This window comes from Hemiscyllium ocellatum, chromosome 3, assembly GCF_020745735.1.
Source record: "Hemiscyllium ocellatum isolate sHemOce1 chromosome 3, sHemOce1.pat.X.cur, whole genome shotgun sequence".
In the NCBI taxonomy this organism is placed as follows: Eukaryota; Metazoa; Chordata; class Chondrichthyes; order Orectolobiformes; family Hemiscylliidae; genus Hemiscyllium; species Hemiscyllium ocellatum.
The window spans coordinates 27801491-27825437 of record NC_083403.1 but is presented as its reverse complement, the minus strand read 5'-3'; the positions used below and the strand labels follow the sequence as shown (position 1 = coordinate 27825437).

The following is a 23947-nucleotide window of genomic DNA, read 5'->3' as shown; positions in this document are numbered from 1 at the left end:
ATGCTTGTGTGTCTGTATGTGTGCATATGTGTATGTGCGCACGCATGTGTGCGTCTGTGGATGTGTGCACATGTGTCTGTGTGCACGAGTGCATACATGCGTATGTCTGGGTGTGTGCACTTGTGTGGGAAATGAGCCATTGGGTAGCCATCTACCGAGCCTGTGATCAATTGACGCCATTAAGTGGCCTTAAGGGTCTGAGTCTGAGCGCTGTTGGGATTGACATTGTAGAGAGGGACACTCAGGCCATGCACTCAGCTCAGCAGCTTTCATAACATGGGTTTGTACAAGATAGGATGAGGTGGGGGTGAGGGTGTGGGGGTGAGGATGCAGGGGTGAGGGAGAAGGGTAAGCTCCCAAAATGTTATCCTAGGCCTAGAATAAGGGCATCCTTAGGTCATGCATCTCACCTTTCCTGTTTCTCCTCATCAACTCCCCCCCCGTGTCCCCAGCAGATGTTCCTCCATACCTCTTGAAGCCCTTAGACGTCTGATCTCAGTGGCATCACCCCCAGCATTCTCACATCGTCACCAATACCTCCCCCACCTCACTCCCTGCGCCATTCTCCCTTGCCCCGCCCCACTCCCCATTGGGAAAATGAAGCATAGACAGGGTGACAGCTTTACAGAACACCTACGTTCTGGCCTCAAAACGTGACCGCGTGCCTCCTGTTGTTTACCATTTCAACACACCACCGTGTACCCTGGACAACAGCTCTGTCTCAGGCTTAATACAGTGCTCCAACGAAGGTCAGCACAAGCTGGTAGAGTGGCCTTATATTTTGGGGACTATACAGCCTTCAGGATTCAACATCGAGTTCAATAATTTTAGGGTTGGAGCCCCTTCTCCCATATCCCTAATAGAAATTGCTGGAAAACACACTGGATACAAAGGAGTGGGCAAAGGTCAGCCCGGGAGAATCAATAGCTGCTTATGGTGGCTGACAATGGGATGGGTGTGGCAGCAGCAAGCTAATGATAAAGTTTGGTGTGTGTGCACCAACCAACCCAACCGCCCCGTGGCTGAACACTTTAACTCCCCCTCCCACTCCACCAAGGACATGCACGTCCTTGGCCTCCTCCATTGCCAGACCATGGCAACACGATGCCTGGAGGAAGAAGGCCTCATCTTCCGCCTAGGAACCCTCCGACCACAAGGGATGAATGCAGATTTCTCCAGCTTCCTCATTTCCCCTCCCCCCATCTTGTCTCAGTCCCAACCCTCGGACTCAGCCCAGCCTTCTTGACCTGCAATCTTCTTCCCGACCTCTCCGCCCCCACCCCCTCTCCGGCCTATCACCCTCACCTTAACCTCCTTCCATCTATCGCATTCCCAACGCCCCTCCCCCAAGTCCCTCCTCCCTACCTTTTATCTTAGCCTGCTTGGCACACCTTCCTCATTCCTGAGGAAGGCTTATGCCTGAAATGTCGATTCTCCTGCTCCTTGGATGCTGCCTGACCTGCTGCGCTTTTCCAGCAACACATTTTTCAGCTCTGATCTCCAGCATCTGCAGTCCTCACTTTCTCCTAAAGGGGCGTGGCACACTCAGTTCCTTTGAAAGAGGATTTTCAGCAGGAGGCAGCACTGAAAGAATTCTTCCCTGATTGCATCATCTTTCATGCCTCCACGCCAAGATGTCGAGACGACAAAAGCAGTTGTAATATAATGAATGTTATTACACACTGTACCAACTCCAGTTGTGTTGAGTCACAGTCAGTCCTCACCAGTGCACAGTTAACTTTGGCATCTGCCTATGTGATCATCCCAGTTCCAAAATGTAAAAGATTACGTGTGTTTAATTCAGGGCAATTTGAATGCTGTTCCTGATGGATGTTGGCTTGTAACATGGTGGCTCAGTGGTTAGCACTGCTGCCTCACAGCACCAGGGTCCCAGGTTCAACTCCAGCCTCAGGAGACTGTGTGGAGTTTGCACATTCTCCCCGTGTTCTGCGTGGGTTTCCTCCCACAGTCCAAAGATGTGCAGGTCAGGTGAATTGGCCATGCTAAATTGTCCATAGTGTTAGGTGCATTAGTCAGAGGGAAATGGGTCTGGCTGGGTTGCTCTTCAGAGGGTCGGTGTGGACTGGTTGGGCCGAAGGGCCTGTTTCCACACCATAGGGAAACTAAACTAAACTAACACAAGCTACCCAGTGATACCCATCCACTGTCACACACGCGCAAAAGACCATGAAATAAAATTTCACCATCTGCCATGGTGGGATTCAAACGTCTGTCCTCAGATCATTAACTTGGGATTCTGGTTTACTCGAACACTGACTCTGTCACTACGCCACCAACTGCAGAAAGCATTGTTATCAATATGGAGCACCTAAATTAACAGAATACAGCAGACAATTAGGCCATTTGGCCCATCATAGCTCTGCCACCAGTTATGACCCCTGCAGGGGCTGATAATGTTTTTTATTACTTATTAATTTTTGGGATGTGGGCATCACTGGCTGGGCCAGCATTTATTGCCCAGCCCTAGTTGCCCTTAAGAAGGTGGTGGTGAGCTGCCCTCTTGAACTTCTGCAGTCCATCTGCTGTAGGTTGACCCACAATGCCATTAGGGAGGGCGTTCCAGGCCTTTGACCCAGCAACAGTGAAGGAACAGAGACACATTTCCCAGTCAAGATAATGAGTGGCTTGGAGGGGAACCTGAAGGTGGTGGTGTTCCCATGTATCTGCTGTCCTTGTCTTTCTAGATTGAAGTGGTCATGGGTTTGGAAGGTGCTCTCTGAGGATCTTTGGTGAATTGCTGCAGTGTATCGTATAGATTGTACACACTGCTGCTACTGAGCGTCAGTGAATGCTTGTGGATGTAGTGCCAATTATGCAAGATGCTTTGTCTTGGATGGTGTCAAACGTCTTGAGTGTTGTTGGAGCTGCACTCATCCAGGCAAGTGGGCTGTATTTCATCCTGACTTGTGCCTTCAAGATGGTGGACAGGCTTGGGAAGTCAGAAGGTGAGTTGCTCACTGCAGTATTCCTTGCCTCTGCCACTGTGTTTATTTGGTGAGTCGCGTTGAGATTTTGGTCAATGATAATTCCCATGCTGATAGTGGGGAATTCGGTGATGGTAACACCATTGAATGTCAAGGGGCAGTAGTTGGATTGTCTCTTATTGGTGATGATCATAGCCTGACATTTGTGTGGCATAAATGTTACGTGTCACTTATCAGTCTGGATATTGTCCGGAACTTGTTGCATTTGACATGGACAGCTTCAATATCCGAGGATACTATTGAAAAAGAAACTCAAGTTTCTACTTAATAGGTGAAAGTATGACAAAACGTTTATGACATTTACTGTCACAAATGTAAAAACTCAATGACGTAACAATATATTTGTATGCAACTTATACTTTAACTCACAGAATGGAAAGCCCCATTTTATTTATAGTACAATCAATGTAAAATACTTTAAAGCTCTGGGTCACACAATCCTTTAAGTAATCATTCAGTTTTCAGATACCAGTCCAAAATGACTCTTAGCTTCCAAGAATTTACTAGATGAATCTTCCAGATTAATTTTATCTCTTCACACATTAAGTCTTACCAATGAGTGCACAAGCCCCCAACTACAGTCCAATATGATGAGGCTTAGTATCTTGCTTCATGCGGCTTTTCTACATCTACTAGGAGAAAATGAGGATTGCAGATGCTGGAGATTAGAGTCAAGAGTGTGGTGCTGGAAAAGCACAACAGGTCAGGCAGCGTCCGAGGAGCAAGAGAATCAATGTTAGGGCTTATGCCCAATTCTCCTGCTCCTCAAATGCTGCCTGATCTGCTGTGCTTTTCCAGCACCACGCCCTTGACTTTTCTTTACTTCTACTGCATATTGGCATCCTGACTGAATCAGAGTTTTTAGTGACATCTTCCAATCCTTAACCTCTCAAAGCACACTTCTATGGTAACATACATCACATGGCCCATGTATCCACAGAGATGGTGGTCAGCTCACCTCGAGAGGCCTATTACCAAAGTTACAGACAACTTAAAGCACAACTGTTTACAGCCCAACATCCTGAAAGCTTTTCTGTTCATGTTAGCACACGGCTTACTGCAATTGCCTTCAAGTGTAAACACCTTGAACCTCCTTACCAGCCAAAAAACATCTAGGCCTTCCTTCATTACCAAGATGCTTGACAGGTACACTTCAGTAGGGGTTACATGATCCCCAGATTTTACCCTAAATTTAAAAATTGTCCTCCCAAAACAATTCCAGGCAGAAGAAACATAGGTTGGATGAAAAAGTGAGTTTAGCAGAGCTGAACGGAACATATTTTGATGCAAGGAGTTTGAGGAATAAGACAGATGAGCTGGGAACAAAGACTGGCATTTGGGAGTATACTATCATAGCTACGACCAGCTGAAAGACGGGCACGATTGGCAGGTCAATATCCATGGTTATAAATTAATCAGATGACCCAGAGAGAAGGATAGAAGGGGAAGGAAGGGCAGCAGTACTGATCATGAAATCACTAATAGCAGTGAGGAGAGATGATATCGGGAAGGATTGTTAAATGAGGTCATATGGGTGGATATAAAAAAAACACAAAACAGACAAGCTTGGGTGTATCCCATACACCTCTAAAGAGTCAACATATTTGCCTACTAACTTCAAGAACTTTCTCCTGAGTTTAATAACACAGAAGCTTCCAACTACATCTAGTTGCCAAACAGCTTTCTTCAGCATAGATCTCAGCTCTGCCTTTATCCGTCTTAGTGTTACTAATTGTAACCATAGAACTGCTCTTAAATATAAGTAATATTTTGCCACAGACACATGTGCCAGCAGTGGGATTCAAATGTAACCTTGGGACTGTCTGTCCCTGATGTTTATAATGTGTACCAAGTGCTGGCTCTGACAGCACCATTAGTGCATTTAAAAGAGAAGCAATTGCAATTAGTTTTGACACCTTTCCAACTTATTGACTGAAGCACAATACACATTCACTCTGCAAAAAGCAATTCTCGTCATGACTCAGTATCAATACACCTCTGTTTAGCAAATATTATAGAGTCATTGAGTCATAGAGATGTACAGCATGGAAACAGACCCTTCTGTCCACCTCATCCATGCCGACCAGATATCCCAACCCAATCGAGTCTCACTTGCCAGCACCTGGCCCATATCCCTCCAAATCCTTCCTATTCATATACTCTTTCAGATGCCTTTTAAATGTTGCAATTGTACCAGCCTCCACCACTTCCTCAGACAACTCATTCCATACAAGTACCACCCTCTGTGTGAAAACATTGCCCCTTAGCACCCTTTTATATATTTCTCCCTCACCCTAAACTTATGCCGTCAAGTTCTAGACTCCTCCACCCCAAGGAAAAGACTTTGTCTGTTTATCCTATCCATGTCCCTCATGATGTTATAAACCTTTATAAGGTCACCGCTCAGCCTTCGATGCTCCAGGGAAAACAGCCCCAGCCTGTTCAGCCTCTCCCTATAGCTCAAATCCTCCAACCCTGGCAACATCCTTGTAGATCTTTTCTGAACTCTTTCAAGTTTCATAACATCTTTCTGATAGGAAGGAGACCAGAATTCCGCATAATATTCCAACAGTGACCTAACCAATGTCCTGTACAGCCGCAACATGACCTCCCAACTCCTGTACTCAATACTCTGACCAATCTACTCAATATTCTGAGAAATTCAAGCCTCTGTTGAAACCCTTCATAAATGTTCAAAATCTTGTCCATGGGATTTGGGCATCACTGACAAAGCAAGTGGTTATAGTCCATCCTGAGCTGTCCTCAAAAAACTGGTGGTCAGTTAGCTGCAGAGCTGTTGTGGTCTCTGGGACATAGGTACACACAGAGTGCTGCTAACTAGGGAACCCTAGGATTCTGACCCAATGACAGTGGAAAAAACAATACTAAAGTTCCAAGCAAGAACAATGTGTGACTTGGTGGGGCATTTCCTGCTAATAATGTTCCCTTGCCCTTGTCCTTTGAGATGGCGTGGTCATAGGTTTAGTAGGTGCGGTTGAAGAACCTTGGCAACTTACTATATCTTAATAGGAGTTGCCCTTAATGGGGTGTCTAAACGAGAGAAATATTCCGTAGAACACATGGCCAAGTGCAAAATATTGGGAAGTAATATAAGCTTGCTACGTTGTCTCAATTTCACAGAACAATGTCTGGTTGTCCATTAAGATTTGAACACCATGGAGATTCCATGAGGAATGCCATAGATTTTTAGAACCCTTTAATAAGAAGACCATCTTCTCTGCATTGATTACCAAGAATTTTTGGCGTAACGTACTGGAAATGCAGCTCCACTATTGCCACAGCGGTCTCCAACATGAAAAGGTTGCATCCAAATTTAAATGACTAAATTTAAAAGTAAACACTCATCATGGAGATATTGATGCTAAATTTGAAGATGTCACAAAGATAAATAGAGGGTCAGGTCATGTGGAGGAAACAGGGAGGCTGCTGGAAGGCTAGGACAGGCTAGGAGTATGCTCAAACAAGTGGCAAGTGGAATACAGTGTTGGAAAGTGTGAGTTGTACATTTTGGTAGGATGAATAGAGGCGTAGACTATTTTCCAAGCGGGGAAAGGCTTTGGAAATCTAAAGCACAAAGGGAATCAGGATTGTCTTAGGATTAACATGCAGTTAGGAAGGCAAAGACAATGTCAGCACTCATTTCAAGTGGGCCAGAATACAAGAGCAGACACTGCATTAGAATTACTCTGAGCAATTTTAGCCCCTGTATCTAAGGAAGGTTGTGCTTGTATTGGAGAGTGTTGAGAGGAGTTTTACAAGAATGACCTGGGGAATAAAGGGCTTTTCGTGTGAGGAGTGGTTGAGGACTCTGGGTCTGCACTCAGCAGTGTTTAGGAGGACGAGGGAATATCAGACAGAAACTTATAGAACACTGAGGCCTAGAGACAGAGAGAAGATGTTTCCATCAGTAGAAGAGACTAGGACCTGAGGATACAGCTTTAAAATGAAGGGACCACCCTTTGGAACTGAGCTGTGGAGGAATGTCTTCAAACAGAGGGTGATGAAACTGTGCAACTCATCTCTGCAGACGACTGTGGAGGCCACGTCACTGAGTGCATTTAAAACAGCGATAGATTCTTGGTTGGCAAGGGGATCGAGGGTTACAGGAAAAAGCAGGACAATGGGGTTTAGAAATCAATAAGCAATGATTGAATAGCGGAGCAGACTCAATGGATAAATGGTCTAATTTTGCTCCTTATCTTAAGGTCTTATGGTTTTACAATTTCTGTACTTAACAAGAAAACAGCTAATAATCGTAAACAGATTGCTTTAACCAATGGCAAAAATATACATAAGTGATAAGTAATAGCTCCCTTCAACTTAAACTCTACTCATTTTTAATTAAAACCCTGTACATGTGCAATCACGCAGACAAATACAGACTAGACACAAATATTACAGGTGAAGAAGGAACAAAGATAAAGTCATTCAGTACAGTCCTGGCACCAGCCTGGATTACAGGAAACAATAAGTTATTTTTCTTCAGTTCCAATCAACTTCTCGAGGAGTAAACGAAGTTGTAGACACCGTGATTTTCAACCTTTTATTCACTGCTTGAGAATTTGACCTTTCAATGTCACTGAACGTGGTTTTACCCGAAAGAGAGTGCAGCTAGCTATTCAGGATTTAGTGCACACAAAACAGAGGGGGAAGGATAGCTTTTCTTCTTCACAGGCTGAATGTTTCAACTGCAACGTCCAAACGCAAGGCTGTGGTCACTCACCCAAGAACCAATCAAGATGCTGTTACATTGCTGAGTACTTCTGAAAACACAACTGGTCCTGCTCAAAAAATCAATCCAAAGGCTGTCATTGGCAAAGCTGCACCGAGCACATACAAACACATACACACACAGCCCACCTTCCAGGAGCTGAGGTATATAGCATCCTCTACACTGCTTGCTTATGACATTACTGAAATTCAACACACAATGAGTTCTAGTAACATTTATTTTTAAAATTGAACCATTCCTTCCACAGTCCCTTGGTTTAAAATAGTATCTTCTCGAATTGATAATCCAAAGACAATAGTCTTTAAACGATTCAATTCACAGAATCCCTACAGTTTGGAAACAGGCCATTTAGCCCATCAAATCCATGCTGATCCTCTGAAGAGAATCCCACGCAGGCTCACCACACTACCCTATTCCTGTCACTGTCATCCCGCATTTCCCATGGCTAATCCATAACTTACATATCTTAAAACACTATGGGCAATTTAGCATGGCCAATCCACCGTACACACACACATTTGGACCGTGTGAGAAAACCCATGCAGACACAGGGAGGATGTGCAAACTTCACCCAAGGCTGGAATTAAACTGAGGTCCCTGGCGCTGTGAGGCAGCAATGCTAACCACTGAGCCAGTGTGACCCTTTTAAACAGAGTCAATGGTGTTTCATTGGCAAGTGGCAACATTTAATCTGTCAAGGCGAGATGTGTGATTGGGCAGTGGTTATAATTACAAACAGTGACAGTGAGTGGAGAATCCAGCATCTTTGTATCAAGAACATTAACTCTGTTTCTATCTCCACAGCTGCTGCCAAATCTCCTAAGCTTCTCCAGCATTTTCAGTTTTCATTCTAGAACCCCACCAGCATCTGGACTATTATTCTACTTTTATTTTCCCTTCATTCAGGATTTAACATGACACATGTTTGTGGGCGGCACGGTGGCACAGTGGTTAGCACTGCTGTCTCACAGCGCCTGAGACCCGGGTTCAATTCCCGACTCAGGCGACTGTGTGGAGTTTGCACGTTCTCCCCGTGTCTGCGTGGGTTTCCTCCGGGTGCTCCGGTTTCCTCCTACAGTCCAAAGATGTGCGGATCAGGTGGATTGGCCATGCTAAATTGCCCGTAGTGTTAGGTAAGGGGTAATATGTAGGGGTATGGGTGGGTCGGTGTGGACTTGTTGGGCTGAAGGGCCTGTTTCCACACTGTAAGTAATCTAATCTAATCACTGGAAGGCAAGAGGGAGAACTCCCTGAAAGTGTCTGGGACAGTGCCCACATTCTGTGGAGATGAAAGCACTAAAATGGAATCATGTCCAAATGGGTCCAGTGGAACGATAATGCTGGGATAAGAGCACCATAAAACCAGCTAGTGAATCAAACCGGGCTCCAAACGGTCCCACGACTTCAGCAGGTAGATACAATTGCATTCCACAGAGACAATTCTGCTCAGTTTGGAAATTCTTAGGTTTAAAAAAAGTGTCTTTTGATTTTGAGATTAAGGCCTTTTATGATTCCGTATTTCTTTCTAACAACTTTGAAACTAAGAGCTGGAGTAAGCCATTCAGCTCTTTGATTTTGGCTGATCAGAACAGAAAAGCAATGGACTTGATTGTAACACCCAAACGAACGGCCGCTTGGTACAATCACTGGATAATGTGGACTGAGCGAAGCCAATTCCATTGCGACAAGATGATTTTAGGGATTGCCTTCCACATTGCTATTGATCCCTTTTGGCTTTTAGAAGTCGCCAGCAATCCATTTCCTCAGATCTGGCTTTCTGTTAAGCTGTGAAACAATGGGGATGCCCAAATTGTCTACAAATGTCTCCTATGTGCAGCCATTCGGATGAGCCTTCATGGGTCCCAGTTTGTTTTATTCACAAATCAAAAGCTTCAAACGCAAAAGCTAGGTCACATGAGCTGGACAGACTGAGTTTTTATTACGCCGTTTTCCCCCCCATCACCATCAGCAACCCTGAACTTATGCCTGTGTGTATGCAGACAGTCAATGAGATAGCTAAGTCATATTATATTTGTGCAGATACTAGAAAGCATGAAATGCATTTGTTGCTGACCTGCAAAATGGAGAGAGAGAGAGAGAGAGATGCAGAAAGGAGGACGCGAGAGGAAAACCTACTGTTTTTAATGATTATTTGCAAGTCAAATACAACAGGGATGCAGGATACTAATCTGCCGTGGGGCTTCATGAGACGAGACAAAACAGGACAAAAAGTATCAGAAAGCTGTCACTAAAACATTTGGTGTGTTTCAAAGCTGTCTGCCAATGCCTGGAAAGGGAAAAGACAACAAAAATGACAAGAGAAACCTGTATTTACATAATGCCTTTTCGACAATAAAATGTCCCAAAGTGTTTCACAGGCATGTTGTAAACCCAGATTTGACACTGAGCCACACAGGTTATATCAGGTCAAGTTGGCAAAAGTTTCATCAAAAGGAGGTTAGTTTTAATGAGTGGCTTAAAGGGAGGAACAAAGTATAGATGTTTAGGAGACAAACTGCAGAGTCTGGAGACATTCTCCTTTGAAGGCATGTTCACCCCTCCTGGTTTGATTAAACTCAGGGATAGCCAGGAGATCAAAGTTAGAAGATCGTTGGTGCAGAGGAGATTATGAAGGTAGGGAGAGAGGGTCAAAGCCATGAATGAATGAGAAAACAAAGAATGAGAATTTTGAAATCACAACACTCCTTGATTCATCATAGTGGGCCTGTCATGGATATACAGTTGTGTTTTCTTTTAACCACTCATTATCCATGACTATAACTCTCAGATAGTCAATCTGCAGGTATAGAAGAATCCGGAAACTTTTGGAAACTTCCAGCTGCAGAAAATGAAAACAGCTAAAAAAATCCCAGGGAACCAAGGATGGTGTCCATTCAGTTCATTGGGCCAGTATGGATTGCTTTTGTAAAAGGGTTCCAATTAGTTCCACTCCTGAATTATCTTTCCAAGTCATATACTTTCAGATATTTCTGTTGAATTTGTTATGTGAACAAGTCCATCATTCACATTCCCATCAGTGAACCTTTCAGACAAGCATGTTCTACTGAAACAATGAGAGCCAGCCTGAATGTGATGTTCCCAATTTTCTGCAGCATGATGGCTTCGTAAAATTAACCTTAATGTGACAATCTGCTGCGCAACTTTGGGCTAAAAAAAAATTACATTTTAAATAAGGGTTATTCTTAATTACTCTACTCTGCATTTTTTACATTACCTTTTACTACCTCAGGACATCCCAAAGGTATTCACTGTTTCAAAACTAGAAATGCGCCAGTAAATTTGTGCACACCAAGCTGCCAGAAGCAACCATGGGATACAAGATCCAATAATCTGTTTCAGTAACACCGGTTGAATGAAAAATACTGCTCAAGACGCTAGCTTCTTCTCAGAATACTGATGGGACTATTCTTTACCGAACTGACAGCTACCTCCAACAGTGCAGCACTCCCTCAGTACCACAATGGAGCATCAGCTTAAGGGCTCTTTGCTTAAGATACTGAAGTGGAATTTGAAAATCTATCCTTTTGATTCAGAAGAGAGAATAGGCTGTTTATAGTCCAAGAGTGCCACTTGGACTATAAACTGCCCATATTCCTTGTCTAGAGAACCTGGCATGCTGCTGTTTTCTTGCAGATCAGTATTGAGGCTTGGTCCAAAGATCTGCAGGTTAGGTGGATTGGCCATACTAAATTGCTCACAGTGTCTAGGGATGTGCAGGCTAGGTGGATTAGCCTTGGGAAATGCAAGGTAACAGGGATAGGGTCGGTTTGAGTGGGATGTTTTTCCATATGGACCCAATAGGCCAAATGAACTGCTTCCACACAGGAGGGATTCTGGGATCTATAAGCCCTCTTGGTGCAAACAAGCCTTGGGTTCACATTCAGCAACTCTTTGTGATAGCTCATGATTTTGAAGTCTTGCACTTATTTCAAGCATAATTTTGATCAGAGTTTATAAGTGGGATATGGAGTCATGTTGTAATTTAGTCAAGATATCATCGAATGGGTGGAACAGGCTCAAGAGGTCAAATGGCCTCCTCTGACCAATGTTCTGACAATCAACCTTCAGCAGAAACAGTTAGAACCACAACGATGAGAACTTTCACATTTATGTAGCACCGATAAGGCAATAAAGCATCTCAAGGTGCATCACAGGAGTATCACCAAACAAAATATCACACGGAACTTCAAAAGGAGAGGTTGTAAAAGTGGGAGGCTGTAAGGAAGTGCCACAAAAGAGGAAAGTGCATGTCAAAGTCTTAAGGACAGTTTAGGCTATTTAGGGCTGAGATGTGGAGGAATTTCCTCAGCCAGAGACTGCTGAGTCTGTGGAATTCTCCGCCACAGAAGGAGGTTGAGGCCAAAACACTGAACGTTTTCAATACAGAGTTAGGTACAGTTCTGATTGCCAAAGGGATCAAACAGAGAGAAACAGGATCAGGGTATGGAGCTGGATGATCAGCCATGATCATACTGAATGGTGGAACAGGCTCAAAGGGCCAAATGTCCTCCACCTACTTCTATTTTCTGTGTTTCTAAAGAACAGTGAGTCCTGAATGGTGTTTCAGAGCTTTAAGCCTGAGCAACTAAAAGTGCAGTCACGAGTGGTGGAGAGATTAAAATCTGGGTTGCTCAGGAGGCCTGAATTAGAGGAATGAAGTCAACTGAGAGTGGTCAGATTGCTAGAGAAAGGGGGTCCCACCATGGTCCTGGAGGCTAGAGTGTCCACTTTGGAGATAGGTGAACTCTTCCAAGCTGTTTAATGCAATAATGTCTGCAAGGTGATACAACTCAAGCTGAGGTGTGGTTATGTTTAGATTTAACTGCACAGAGTACACAGAAACCCATAGAACGTCCAAGGAGCCAATAAAGTTTGGGAATGCAATCAAATTCAAGATAGAGCTTATAGAGGGAACTAAATTATCTGGTGGGTGGTGATGGGGGTAGTTGTCAAAGCAGGAAACAGTAAGTTGTGTGCAATTTTTTAACTCTGGTTTCAGATCATGTGCAAGAGCAGGGTGATAGTAATACTGTAACTAGTTGACCTTAGCTGGGTTATTATTGCCAAGTCTAGCCATTATACTCCTGGTTTAATTTTGTTTTATTTTATTCTTGTTAAACATGTGCAAAACCTCAGAGGGGGCATGGCAGCAACACAATAGAAAACTAGCCGTGATGAGCAACTTAGGACATCTGGGGGCACCAAAGATGCTGGAATTGTTCACTTATGAGCAGAGGAAGCTAAGCAGAGATTTAACAGAGGCATTCAGAATGTTAAGGAGTCTCTGTAGAGAAGATACGGCAAAACTGCTTCCATAGGGGAAGGATCGTAAAATCACACAGCATAGAAACAGACTCTTTGGTCCAACTTGTCCACACCAATCAGGTATCCTAAACTGAACTAGTCCCATTTGCCTGTGTTTGGCCTATATCCCTCTAAACCATTCCTATTCATGTACCTGTCCAGACGTCTTTTAAATGTTCTAATTATATCCAGCTCTACCACTTCCTCTGGCAGCTCATTCCATACATGCACCATCCTCTATGTGAACAAGTTGCCCCTCAGGTCCCGTTTAAATCTGCCCCTCTCACCTTAAACCTATGCCCACTAGTTTTGGATTTCCCTACCCTCAGAAAAAGACCTTGGCTATTCACCCTATTCATGCTCCTCATGATTTTATAAACCTCTATAAGGTCACCCCTCAGCCTCCGACGCTCCGGTGAAAAGGTCCCAGTCTAACCAGCCTCTCCTTATAACGTAAACCCTCCAGTCCCAGCAACATCATTGTAAATTTTTTCTGTCCCTTTTCTAATTTAACTTACCCCTTAGTCATAAGTACTTGACATTATTTCAATGGTCACTTTTGACTTATTAATATATCTGCCAGGGACATTTACCTTTTGCAGTTTCTATCTTTTTAAACACACTGAAATGTAATAAACAAACAAAGAACAAAGAAAATTTACAGCCCATGAACAGGCCCTTCGGTCCTCCAACCCTGAGCCGATCCAAATCCACTGTCTAAACCTATCGCCCAATTCCTAAGCATCTGTATCCCTCTGCTCCTCACCTGCTCATGCATTTGTCCAGATGCATCTTAAATGAACCTACCGTGCCTGCCTCTGCCACCTCTGCTGGCAACGCGCTCCAAATGCCCACCGCCCTCTGTGTGAAGTACTTGCCATGTGTATCCCCCCTAAACTTTCCACCTCTCACCTTGAAAGTGTGACATCACGTTATTGAATCCTTCACCCTGGGAAAAAGCTTTTCTCTATCCACCCTGTCTATATTCTTTGACAGTCACTTATGCTTTCTGCTACTCCACCAATCTTCGTGTCATCTGCAAACTTGCTGATCATACCAACAGTGCCCTCTCCCAGATCATTTATGTATATTACAAACAACAGTGGCCCCAAATACTGACCCCTGCGGAACACCACTGGTCACCTTTCTCCATTTTGAGAAATTCTCTTCAACAATAATCTCTGTCTCCTGTAGTTCAACCAGTTCTTTATCCACCTAGCTAGAACACCCTGCACACTATTTGAAGAATTTTGCCTGAAGAATTTTATAAAACTATTTTCCAATATCTTTCAGCTTGGAAGAAGTTGCAGTGGATTCAGACATTAACTCTGCATTCTCCCTTCACAGATGTTTCCAAATCTAGAACAAAGAACAAAGAAAATTTACAGCCCAGGAACAGGCCCTTCAGCCCTGCAAGCCTGAGCCGATCCAAATCCACTGTCTAAACCTGTTCCCAAGCATTTGTATCCCTCTGCTCTCCACCTAGTCATGCATCTGTCCATACGCATCTTAAATTAATCTAATGTTCTGCACTTGAGCGCACACCGAGTCTGCATTAGAGCTGCTTAATGATTCTGCATTTGAACTGGTCCATAAAAAGCCGTGTTGCTCAGCTCAATACTAGAGAGAATAAGCACAGTTCTCAATGATTCAGAGTTATTTGTATATAAAAAACCATTGCATTCTGCGAAGCACACATGAATGGATATGGACATTTCAAGTCTCTGAAACTGAACTAACTTTCATTATCTGTGAACTTTCCTGGAGACAATCACTCCTTTGAACAGGTTCCTGCTATTGGTAGTTTGGACCAACTATCACAAAGAGCATTATAAATTACTAGCTTCTCACTCAGTGATGACACTGTTTTAAGATCACTCGGCAAATGTAAGGCACAGGAGGAGACACTTTGACTCATCACACCAGTGACAGCATTTTGAAAAGCTCAGAACAGTTCCTCAACAAGGTGCTCTCTTCTCCCAACACACACACACACACCCGCGCGCGCACACACACACACAGTTATTGTGATGTTGACCACATAACCACTGCTAATTGTTGTAAAAAGACATCTGGTTCATTAATGATCATCAGTAAAGGAAGTCTGGCATCCTTACACGGTCTGGCCTATATGTGACTCCAAACCCACAGCAATGCAGGTGGCCTCTGAGCAATTAGAGATGGGCAATGCTGGCCGAGCAAGTGCTGTCCACATAGCCATGAAATCTTTTTTTGTATGTCTCCTTATTTCCCTGGAAGTGTGCTCAGATGCATTGCAGACTGAATTCGGAGGAAATCTGGCAATAAATACCTACAGGATAAAAATCTTAAACAGCAACTTTATCACGGGCTAGTTGAGTGCCACCAACCAAGGCATCTGTATCAGGCTGCCAGCGTTTGGACAGGGAGGCACGGACACACAGGTTAAAAAGGGGGTAACCGTCACGCATCCATCTGTAGCTGTTTGAACACAATACGACTCCTTTAAAATAAACCAGTTAGACCCATCCCGCTAGTGTGCAGGCCTCCCATTCATCAGAGGGGTTTGGCCAAACCAGGTTCCATATGGTGAACAACAAACCATTAAAGCCGGTACGGCATGGACTGGAGTGGATGATCTCGCAAATCAGTGGAAGTTTTGCCCGGTTGGGCAAGCTTCTTCTTTTTTGTGTTGAGGATTTGGAATTGGCTCTGATTGTATCAGCAACCTGACATTTCCTCGTCTGTGTGTTAACACGCACGCTGCTTTAAAAGGGGAGCTGAAATAAAGCGCAGGATTTAGGTTCCTGTGTCGATTCCATGGGGGATGTTTTAAAACGTGAATGCAATTTATTTTGCTAGGCTGGATGAAGGTGAATGTTCCCCTACCCGGTACCACACGCCACGTCCAGGACCCGTTGACACTGATGCTGTCGGAGCAGTTGCACTACGGCGCTGCGGTACTCGTCCGTGCGGCTCCTCGTATCGCCAATGTACAGCTGCCAGACTTTGGCCGCTCTGCCGTCCGCGTACTGGTCTGGCAAGCCCACCGCGGCCACCCCGAGTGACCGGGTCCGGTACACGATGTCCACCATATCCCCGAGCTCGGACACGCTTCACACCCTCGGAAACAAGGCTCAACGGCAACAAAAAGAAATGCTTCCAGCCACCGCACAAAATAAAAACTTCTCCGGAACTCCCCTCGATAACTTTCTCAGCCAATCAGAGGCGCCGGTGCAAGCACACCCCCCGCACTGACCACCCCCACCCCCTCACTGACCCCACCCTCCCGCACTGACCACCCCCACCCCCTCACTGACCCCACCCTCCCGCACTGACCACCCCCACCCCCTCACTGACCACCCCCACCCCCTCACTGACCACACCCCCTCACTGACCACACCCCCTCACTGACCACCCCCACCCCCTCACTGACCACACCCCCGCACTGACCACCCCCACCCCCTCACTGACCCCACCCTCCCGCACTGACCACCCCCACCCCCTCACTGACCACACCCCCGCACTGACCACCCCCACCCCCTCACTGACCACACCCCCTCACTGACCACACCGACCCCCTCACTGACCTCCCACTCCATCACAAATCACACCCCTCTCTCACACACCACACCCTTCCCTCACAAACCACACACAAACCACTCACCTCCCTCACCTACCACACCCCTCACACACAAACCACTCACCTCCCTCACTGACCACACCCACCCACACAAACCACTCCCCTACATCACAAACCATACCCACTTCCTCACTGACCACCCCACCCCCTCACTGACCACCCCACCCCCTCACTGACCACACCCATCCACACACAGACCACTCCCCTCCATCACAAACCACACACCCTTCCCTCACAAACCACTGCCCTCCATCACAGACCACTCCCCTCCAACACAAACCACACCCCTCCAACACATTCCACACCCACCCTCACTGACCACCCCACCCCCTCACTGACCACACCCATCCACACACAAACCACACCCCTCCCACACAAACCACACACCCTTCCCTCACAAACCACTGCCCTCCATCACAGACCACATCTCTCCCTCACAAACCGTACCCTCCCCCTCACAAACCATACCCCTCCCTGACTGACCACACCTCTCCCTCACAAATCACACCCACCATCTCACAAACAGCACCCCTCCCCCACTGACCCCACCCACCTCCTCAGAAACCACATCCACCTACTCAGAAACCACACCCCTCTCCCACAAACCACACCCAACCCCTTACCGACAACCCCCTCCCTCATTGGCCACAACCACCCACTCTCAAAACATACCCCTCCCCCATAGCTCACACACCCCTCTCCCACACTGACCACACCCCACCCTCACTGACCACACCCTACATTACTGATCAGACCCCACCCTCACTGACCACATCCCACCCTCACTGATCAGACCACACCCACACTGACCACACCTGCAAGACATGTCAGAGTATCAATATGCATAACACCATTACACGTGGGGACACCTCCTAACATGTAAGCGGTGAGTACCCGTGACTTGGCCAATGTTGTCTATCTCATACACTGCAGTCAAGGATGCCCTGAGGCATGGTACATTGGTGAGACCAAACAGACGCTGTGGCAACAGATGAAGGGACACTGTGCAGCAATCACCGGGCAGGAATGTTCCCCCCCATTCGGTGGACACTTCAGCGGTCCAGGACATTCATCCTTGGAGCTTCGGGTAACCATCCTCCAAGGCGAACATCGGGACAGGGATCAATGCAGTGTGGGTGAGCAGAGGCTGATAGCAAAGTTCGGGACCCATGGGAATGGCCTCAACCGGGATCTTGGGTTCATGTCACACTACAGGTGACCCCACTGCACGATACACTCTCTCACATACATATACACACATACTCACACACCCACGCAGACCTGCTCGCATACATAAGCTCTCTCTCATATGCACACATTTACACCCCCTGAACTCACATGCCCATACACACCCTCTCACAGACACATACCCAATAACACTCACGCATACACATAACCAAGCCTGCACACATACATATGCATACACACTATTTCACATGCACTCACACCACATGCACACACTCACTCTGTCGCTCTTATATGTGCACACGTATTAGTTTTTGCAGAATTACATTTTATTTTGCTCAAAACTGCATAAATCTATGTAAAACTCTGTAAAACTATGCAGTGGGCTTGTCAGTCTGACTCAACATTGGGACACAGACAGACTTCACAGAGTTATCTAGAGAGTGTAATTTAAAAGAAGTTTTGGGATTTACGTATCAAAGAACTGAAACCAGCATATCCCATTCTAAAAGATGAAAGATTTGATCTAAAATTGATTAATGTATCACATCTCAATGATGCTGGATTCCTTTGACTATAACTTTTATGATCATGATCTTATTCTTCACAGTCACCTGATGAAGGAGCAGTGCTCCGAAAGCTAGTCCTTCCAAATAAACCTGTTGGAGTATAATCTGATGTTGTCTGATTTTTAACTTTGTACACCCCAGTCCAACACCATTATCTCTAAGTCATATATTCCCTCCAACACAGACCACACACCCCCACTCTGACCACACCCCTCTATCACAGACCACACACCCTCCCTCACAGACCATACCTTCTTGCTTATTGACCACACACCTCACCCACAGACCACACCCCGCCCACACAGACTACACCCCTCTTTCACTGACCACACCCTCCTGCACATACCACACCCCTCTCTCACTGACCGTGCCCCCTTGGCCACTGACCACACTCCTACCTCACAGGCCACACTCTTTCTTCAGTGACCACACCCCTCCCTCACAAACCACACCCCTTTCACTGACCACACCCCCTTCCTCAGTGACCACATCCCACTTCAATGACCACACCCTTTCACTCACTGAAAGAAATGGTCTGGCCTCATCTTTGATGTTGATATGCAGGGCACATCAAGCAGTCACTAATTGGAGATTCTGTCCTGAGAGTGTCAGTGTGTTCCTGGATAGTGGCTGCCCATGTGCAGTATTGTCTGTGGTCACAATGGAGCTGGGCTTTGAGGGAGTGAAATCCTTTCCTGTTCAGGAATTGCTCTGGACAATGCCAGGATGCTCTGTGGGTGGTGTGTATAGTTAATGGCAAGGGATCTAGCATCTAAGGAAACATGGCTATCTGGGTCCATAGTGAACTTGACAAACTGTATTACTTTTCTGTAAGGAGCGCTGGTGAACACATGTGCACTTGGCATGTCAGAAGATGCCAGGCATGTCCCTGATTGGGGAGGGTGGGGTTAGGGTAAAGAAATTCAATACCACTGTGGTCTGTAGTAGCACAGGATCCTGAGAGAGCCCCCGACAACAACCCTAGCAATCTTTACCACTCAATTCACTGACCTGAGAACCTCTTCTGCTCAGGGCCTCTTTCCATAGAAACCCCTTTTCACCTCAGTCTCCCTTCATCCATTACACTGTAAATATTTAAAAATTGAAAGCAAGACTGCAGCTTCTCAAAACCTGGCTGAATGGAGCAGCTTCACCCTTCACGCTATCAACATTTTCACAAAGAAATGGTATCAGAGGAATTTTGTAGTCAGCAGAGTTTGGAGGAAGTAGTCTACCCCACCGGTTACACACTTTATCTGAACTGTTTGTGGGATCTGCGAACATCTCTTTCCCATTTTTGGCTAACAAAGTTAGACCTGTGAATGTAATTCCAGGGTTGCTGGAATGTGTTTTCATGGCCAGCCAATGAATTCCACAAAATCTGACATTCAGGGAGACCTGGACAAATTGAAAGGTTGTGAGAAGCTCATAGCAAAATGTTAGTCCCGAACCTTACATTTGAAACTAAATTTTTGCCTCCTCTCCAGTTATGATCACCAACCCACCTGTTCTTCTAAAATTGCCAGCAGGCCTGGAAGCTTCTGCACACTGCCTGTCATATCAATGTAACCCTGACTGAAACATAGAGAGTTCTCAGAATGCTGGAAACACGAGATGCAGGGAGAACATTGTCCTTGGTGGTTGTGTCTAGAGAATGAGATAAGCCATTTTGAAATGAGATGAGGAAACATTTCTTCACTCAGAGGACGGTCAACATTGTGGAATTCACTGCCACAGGAGATCATGGAGGTCAAATAACAGAGTATCTTCAAGACAGAGATCAGTGCATGTTTAGATTTTAAAGGCATCAAGGAGCATAAGGAAAAAGTGGAAATATCTGCTGAGGATCAGCCATGAAAGTATTGAATGGTGGAGCAGGGTTGAAAGGCTTACTTCCTAGTTTCTGTTGTTCTGTCTCATACTTAGTTGCTGACATGCAATGAGTTGCATCTTGTTTAAGGCAGGAGTCTCTTCTTGTTAGACTAGCCAATAGTTATCCTCCACCACACCAAACAAAGCAGTTCCTGTACATAAAAGTAATTTGGACCATCGGGTCTGGACTGACATTCTGAAGAGCATTCCACAGATCCACCCTAATCTCATAATCCCGCATTAGCCATGGCAATTCACTTAACCATCTTTGGGCTATGGGAAGAAACAGGAGCACCCGGACGAAACCCACAGACAGCGGGAGAACGTACAAACAGCATACAGCCAGTCACCGAAGGCTGGTATCAAACCTGGGTCCTGGTGCTGTGAGGCAACAGTGCTAACCACTGAGCCACCATGCTACCCTATACCAGATTTTGAACCAAAGGCTGAAACCAGATCATCACTGTTGGGGTGATTGTTTTAGACTTCAGTTTGCTCCTATAAACATTTACTGCACAAAAATAGCCAGGATGGGTTAACTCTTTATATAAAAATATATTAACCTTGCAAGTGAAAATTCTGTGCAAAAGCTGAAAGCTATGTGGTAAGTTTCACAGTGAAAACAGATGTGATGTGTCCTTGAACACCACAAGGATTTGTTCAGCCAATGGGCCAAAGTCAATATTTTTGCATGGAAAATATTTACAAAATTAGTCATTTGACCAGCTCCATCTGAATAACAACACTTCAGTCTGATTTCATGGAAACATTCTCTGTTGCAGTTCTGTCGATCTCCTGAGGCATTTATTTATGGACTTCCAGAGGTGATCACCAATTGTTCATCTTCACCTGCAGAGTTCCATCCGAATCCACTGCACCTTTGATCATTCCAATGGAGCTTTACAATATTAACACAAAGTCCGTCTTGCTGACAGAAATCACAGAATTGCAGAAGCATCATGGCATAAGAAGAGGTCATTTGGCCCGTTGTGTCTGCACCAGTCCTCCAAATAAGCATCATGACTCAGTGTCATTCTCCCGCCTTTTCCCAATAACTCCATGTTCAAATAGTCATCCAATGCCATCCTGAATGCATTAGTTGACGTGCCTCCACCACACCTCTAGGCAGCGCATTCCATACTCCAACTGCTCACCAAGCACAGAAGTCTTCTCTCATATCATCCTTGCTTTTTTTTGCAGATCAATTTATATCCCAATCCTTTCGCCCTTGATCCTTTTGTTAGTGGGAACGGTTTCTACTTATCTATGCTTTCAAGCTCCCTCAAGATTTTGAAAACTTCTATCAGTTCTCCACTTAGCCTTCTTCTCTCCAAGGAGAACAGTCTGAACCTCTCCAAACTATCCTCATAATTGAAGTTTCTCATCCCTGGACCCTTTCTTGTAAATCTCCTCTTCACTTTCTTCAGTGCATGTCCATGTCCTGCCTATGATGCATTGCCCATAACTCTACATGAGATCTGACATGTGTCCTATACAAGTTCAACATTATCTCTTTGCTATTGTACTCTTTGCCTCTGTTAATGCAGCCCAGAAGATTGTTTGCTTTGCTCACTGGCCACTGACTTATCCCTGTCACTTTAAATGATCTGTGCACATATACAGCCAGATTCCTCTGCTGTTGCACCCCCTTTAGAACAGTACCCCTGCTTTCTATTGTCTAACCATTCTTCTCCTTCCAAAATGCATCACTTCATGCTTCTCTCCTTTGAACTTCATCTGTTCTGACCACTCCAGCAAGTGTTCTTCCACCTCTGACAAAAATTTACCTGTACCTCGACAAATGTCATCCATTGTATCCATTGTACTCAATGTGGTCTCCTCTACATTGAGGAGACAGGATGCCAACTTGCGGATCATTTCAGAGAACATCTCTGGGACACCAATGAAACAATCCGATGTTTTGGGGTATAAAACCAGACATTTTCAATAGTTAGGGAGAGACCTGCCAAGTCACCAACAAGTACAGACTGCCAGCAGAACTGCTCTCTGAAAGGTACCTGCCTGTAGGAAGTTTGCGCAGCCGAGCATCGAAAAGACGACAGAGGAAAATCTGCAGAGGAAGATACAAAGAGAAGATTTGACACCTGACTGGTTTTGAAAGTGGAATTTTTTTTCCTAAATCTTAATTGGGATTTTTTTTATTTGATTAGTATTGTAGAGTGGGAGGTAAAAGATAGGTTTAAGAGAAACTAATTGTAAATAGTTGTTGGTTTTAATATTCTCTGTTGGACTAAAGAATGAAGTTGTTAATTTTTACGTTAAAAAGAAGGATAGCTCTTTGCCTCTTGTATTGTAGCAGATTACAGCACAGGGTGAATCATTTCTGAGTTGCTGGTTTAAATTAGCAGACGGGTTTATCATGTGTTGTAACAATATTCAGCTGGAGATAGTAAGAATTCGAACTGCATGGTCTGCTCAATATGGATTCTTTATTATCTCTTGTACACATAGTCCCTCTGCTGGTAATAAAAATCAAAATAATGCTGGAGAAGGTCAGAAGGTCTGGCAGCCTCTGTGGAGGGAAATAACGTGTTGAGTCCAACGTGACTTTCCTGCAACACACAATGTCTCTCTGCTGGTATATGTGTGAGCGTTAACCACAAATGGGCAAAATGCTCAATGCAATTTTCAATACACTATTAAAACATTTTTGGTTCAACCAGTTGGAGCTCTTGCAGCTTGACTAACATTTTCTGTCATGAATTGAACTAACGGGTTAGCCATTCTGTACAGGCCAATGAGCAGTACCCTAGGAGGTGACACACAAATTTGCTCTGGAGTCCTGGAATAAGCTGCTGCCAAAGAAATATACGGTCACCTTGAGGATACCTGGCATGAGGTCCCCTCTGTATTCCGTAAGTTTTGTCGGGGGAGCAAATACATGTCAGTGACAATCTTTCAGCACAGCCACAGCCTCATCTGACATTGGCTCTGAGACAACTGAGCAGCTGGAACATGCATTCTCATGTAAATGGTCTTCACCCATGATATCTGTTCAGTTGGCCTTCCTCATTACCCTCTTCCTGGTGCCAGTTAATGGCCATGTGATCCATGTTATTGATTAATCTTGGCTCTTGTCTGGAATCCATCCATATTCACCTTCCCCCGTCACTGTCAAGTTACCTCCCATCTCTCTTGGCATGTACCATCACTTGCCTCAAGCATCTTGAAGCATCCACCAATTAATCTTTGACCCAGAGCTAATGATCTTCAACCTTTTACCTTTAACCTTCAACCCACAGCCCCCTCCATGTGGCCACTCCCAGCCATAAATGATCCTGCCTTCATCCTGACACCTTCCATCAAAATCCCTGACCTTCTATCAGACATCTTCATCTGCCCTATTTGAGAACCTGTCCTGGACTTATGACCTGTCCCATGATTGTTCACCTGCATCCCTTGAACAAACAGGATGTGGCCAGTGCAAAGACAGACCCTGCTGAAAAGCCTAGAGACTAATTCCCTTTGAACACTTCCTCCCTGTCCCATCCCCACTCCCAAACATGTTGGTGCACTGTTGTGTGTAGGAAATCATGTCTTAAGAATTTGATTGAGTTTTCTGAAGAAGTAACAAAGAGGATTGATGAGGACGGAG

The 23947-nt window shown here is 45.1% G+C and overlaps 1 protein-coding gene across 1 annotated transcript in view; it reads right to left on the bottom strand.

Annotated features, from left to right (window-relative positions):
• gnmt (glycine N-methyltransferase) overlaps nt 1-16178 on the bottom strand; it is a 44778-nt gene extending 28600 nt beyond the window's left edge. Inside the window, exon 1 of the mRNA XM_060856224.1 lies at nt 15952-16178. Coding sequence (XP_060712207.1) covers nt 15952-16157 — 206 coding nt within the window. The 5' untranslated portion in view covers nt 16158-16178. The remainder of the gene's footprint in view (nt 1-15951) is intronic.
• Between the last annotated feature and the right edge of the window lie 7769 nt (nt 16179-23947).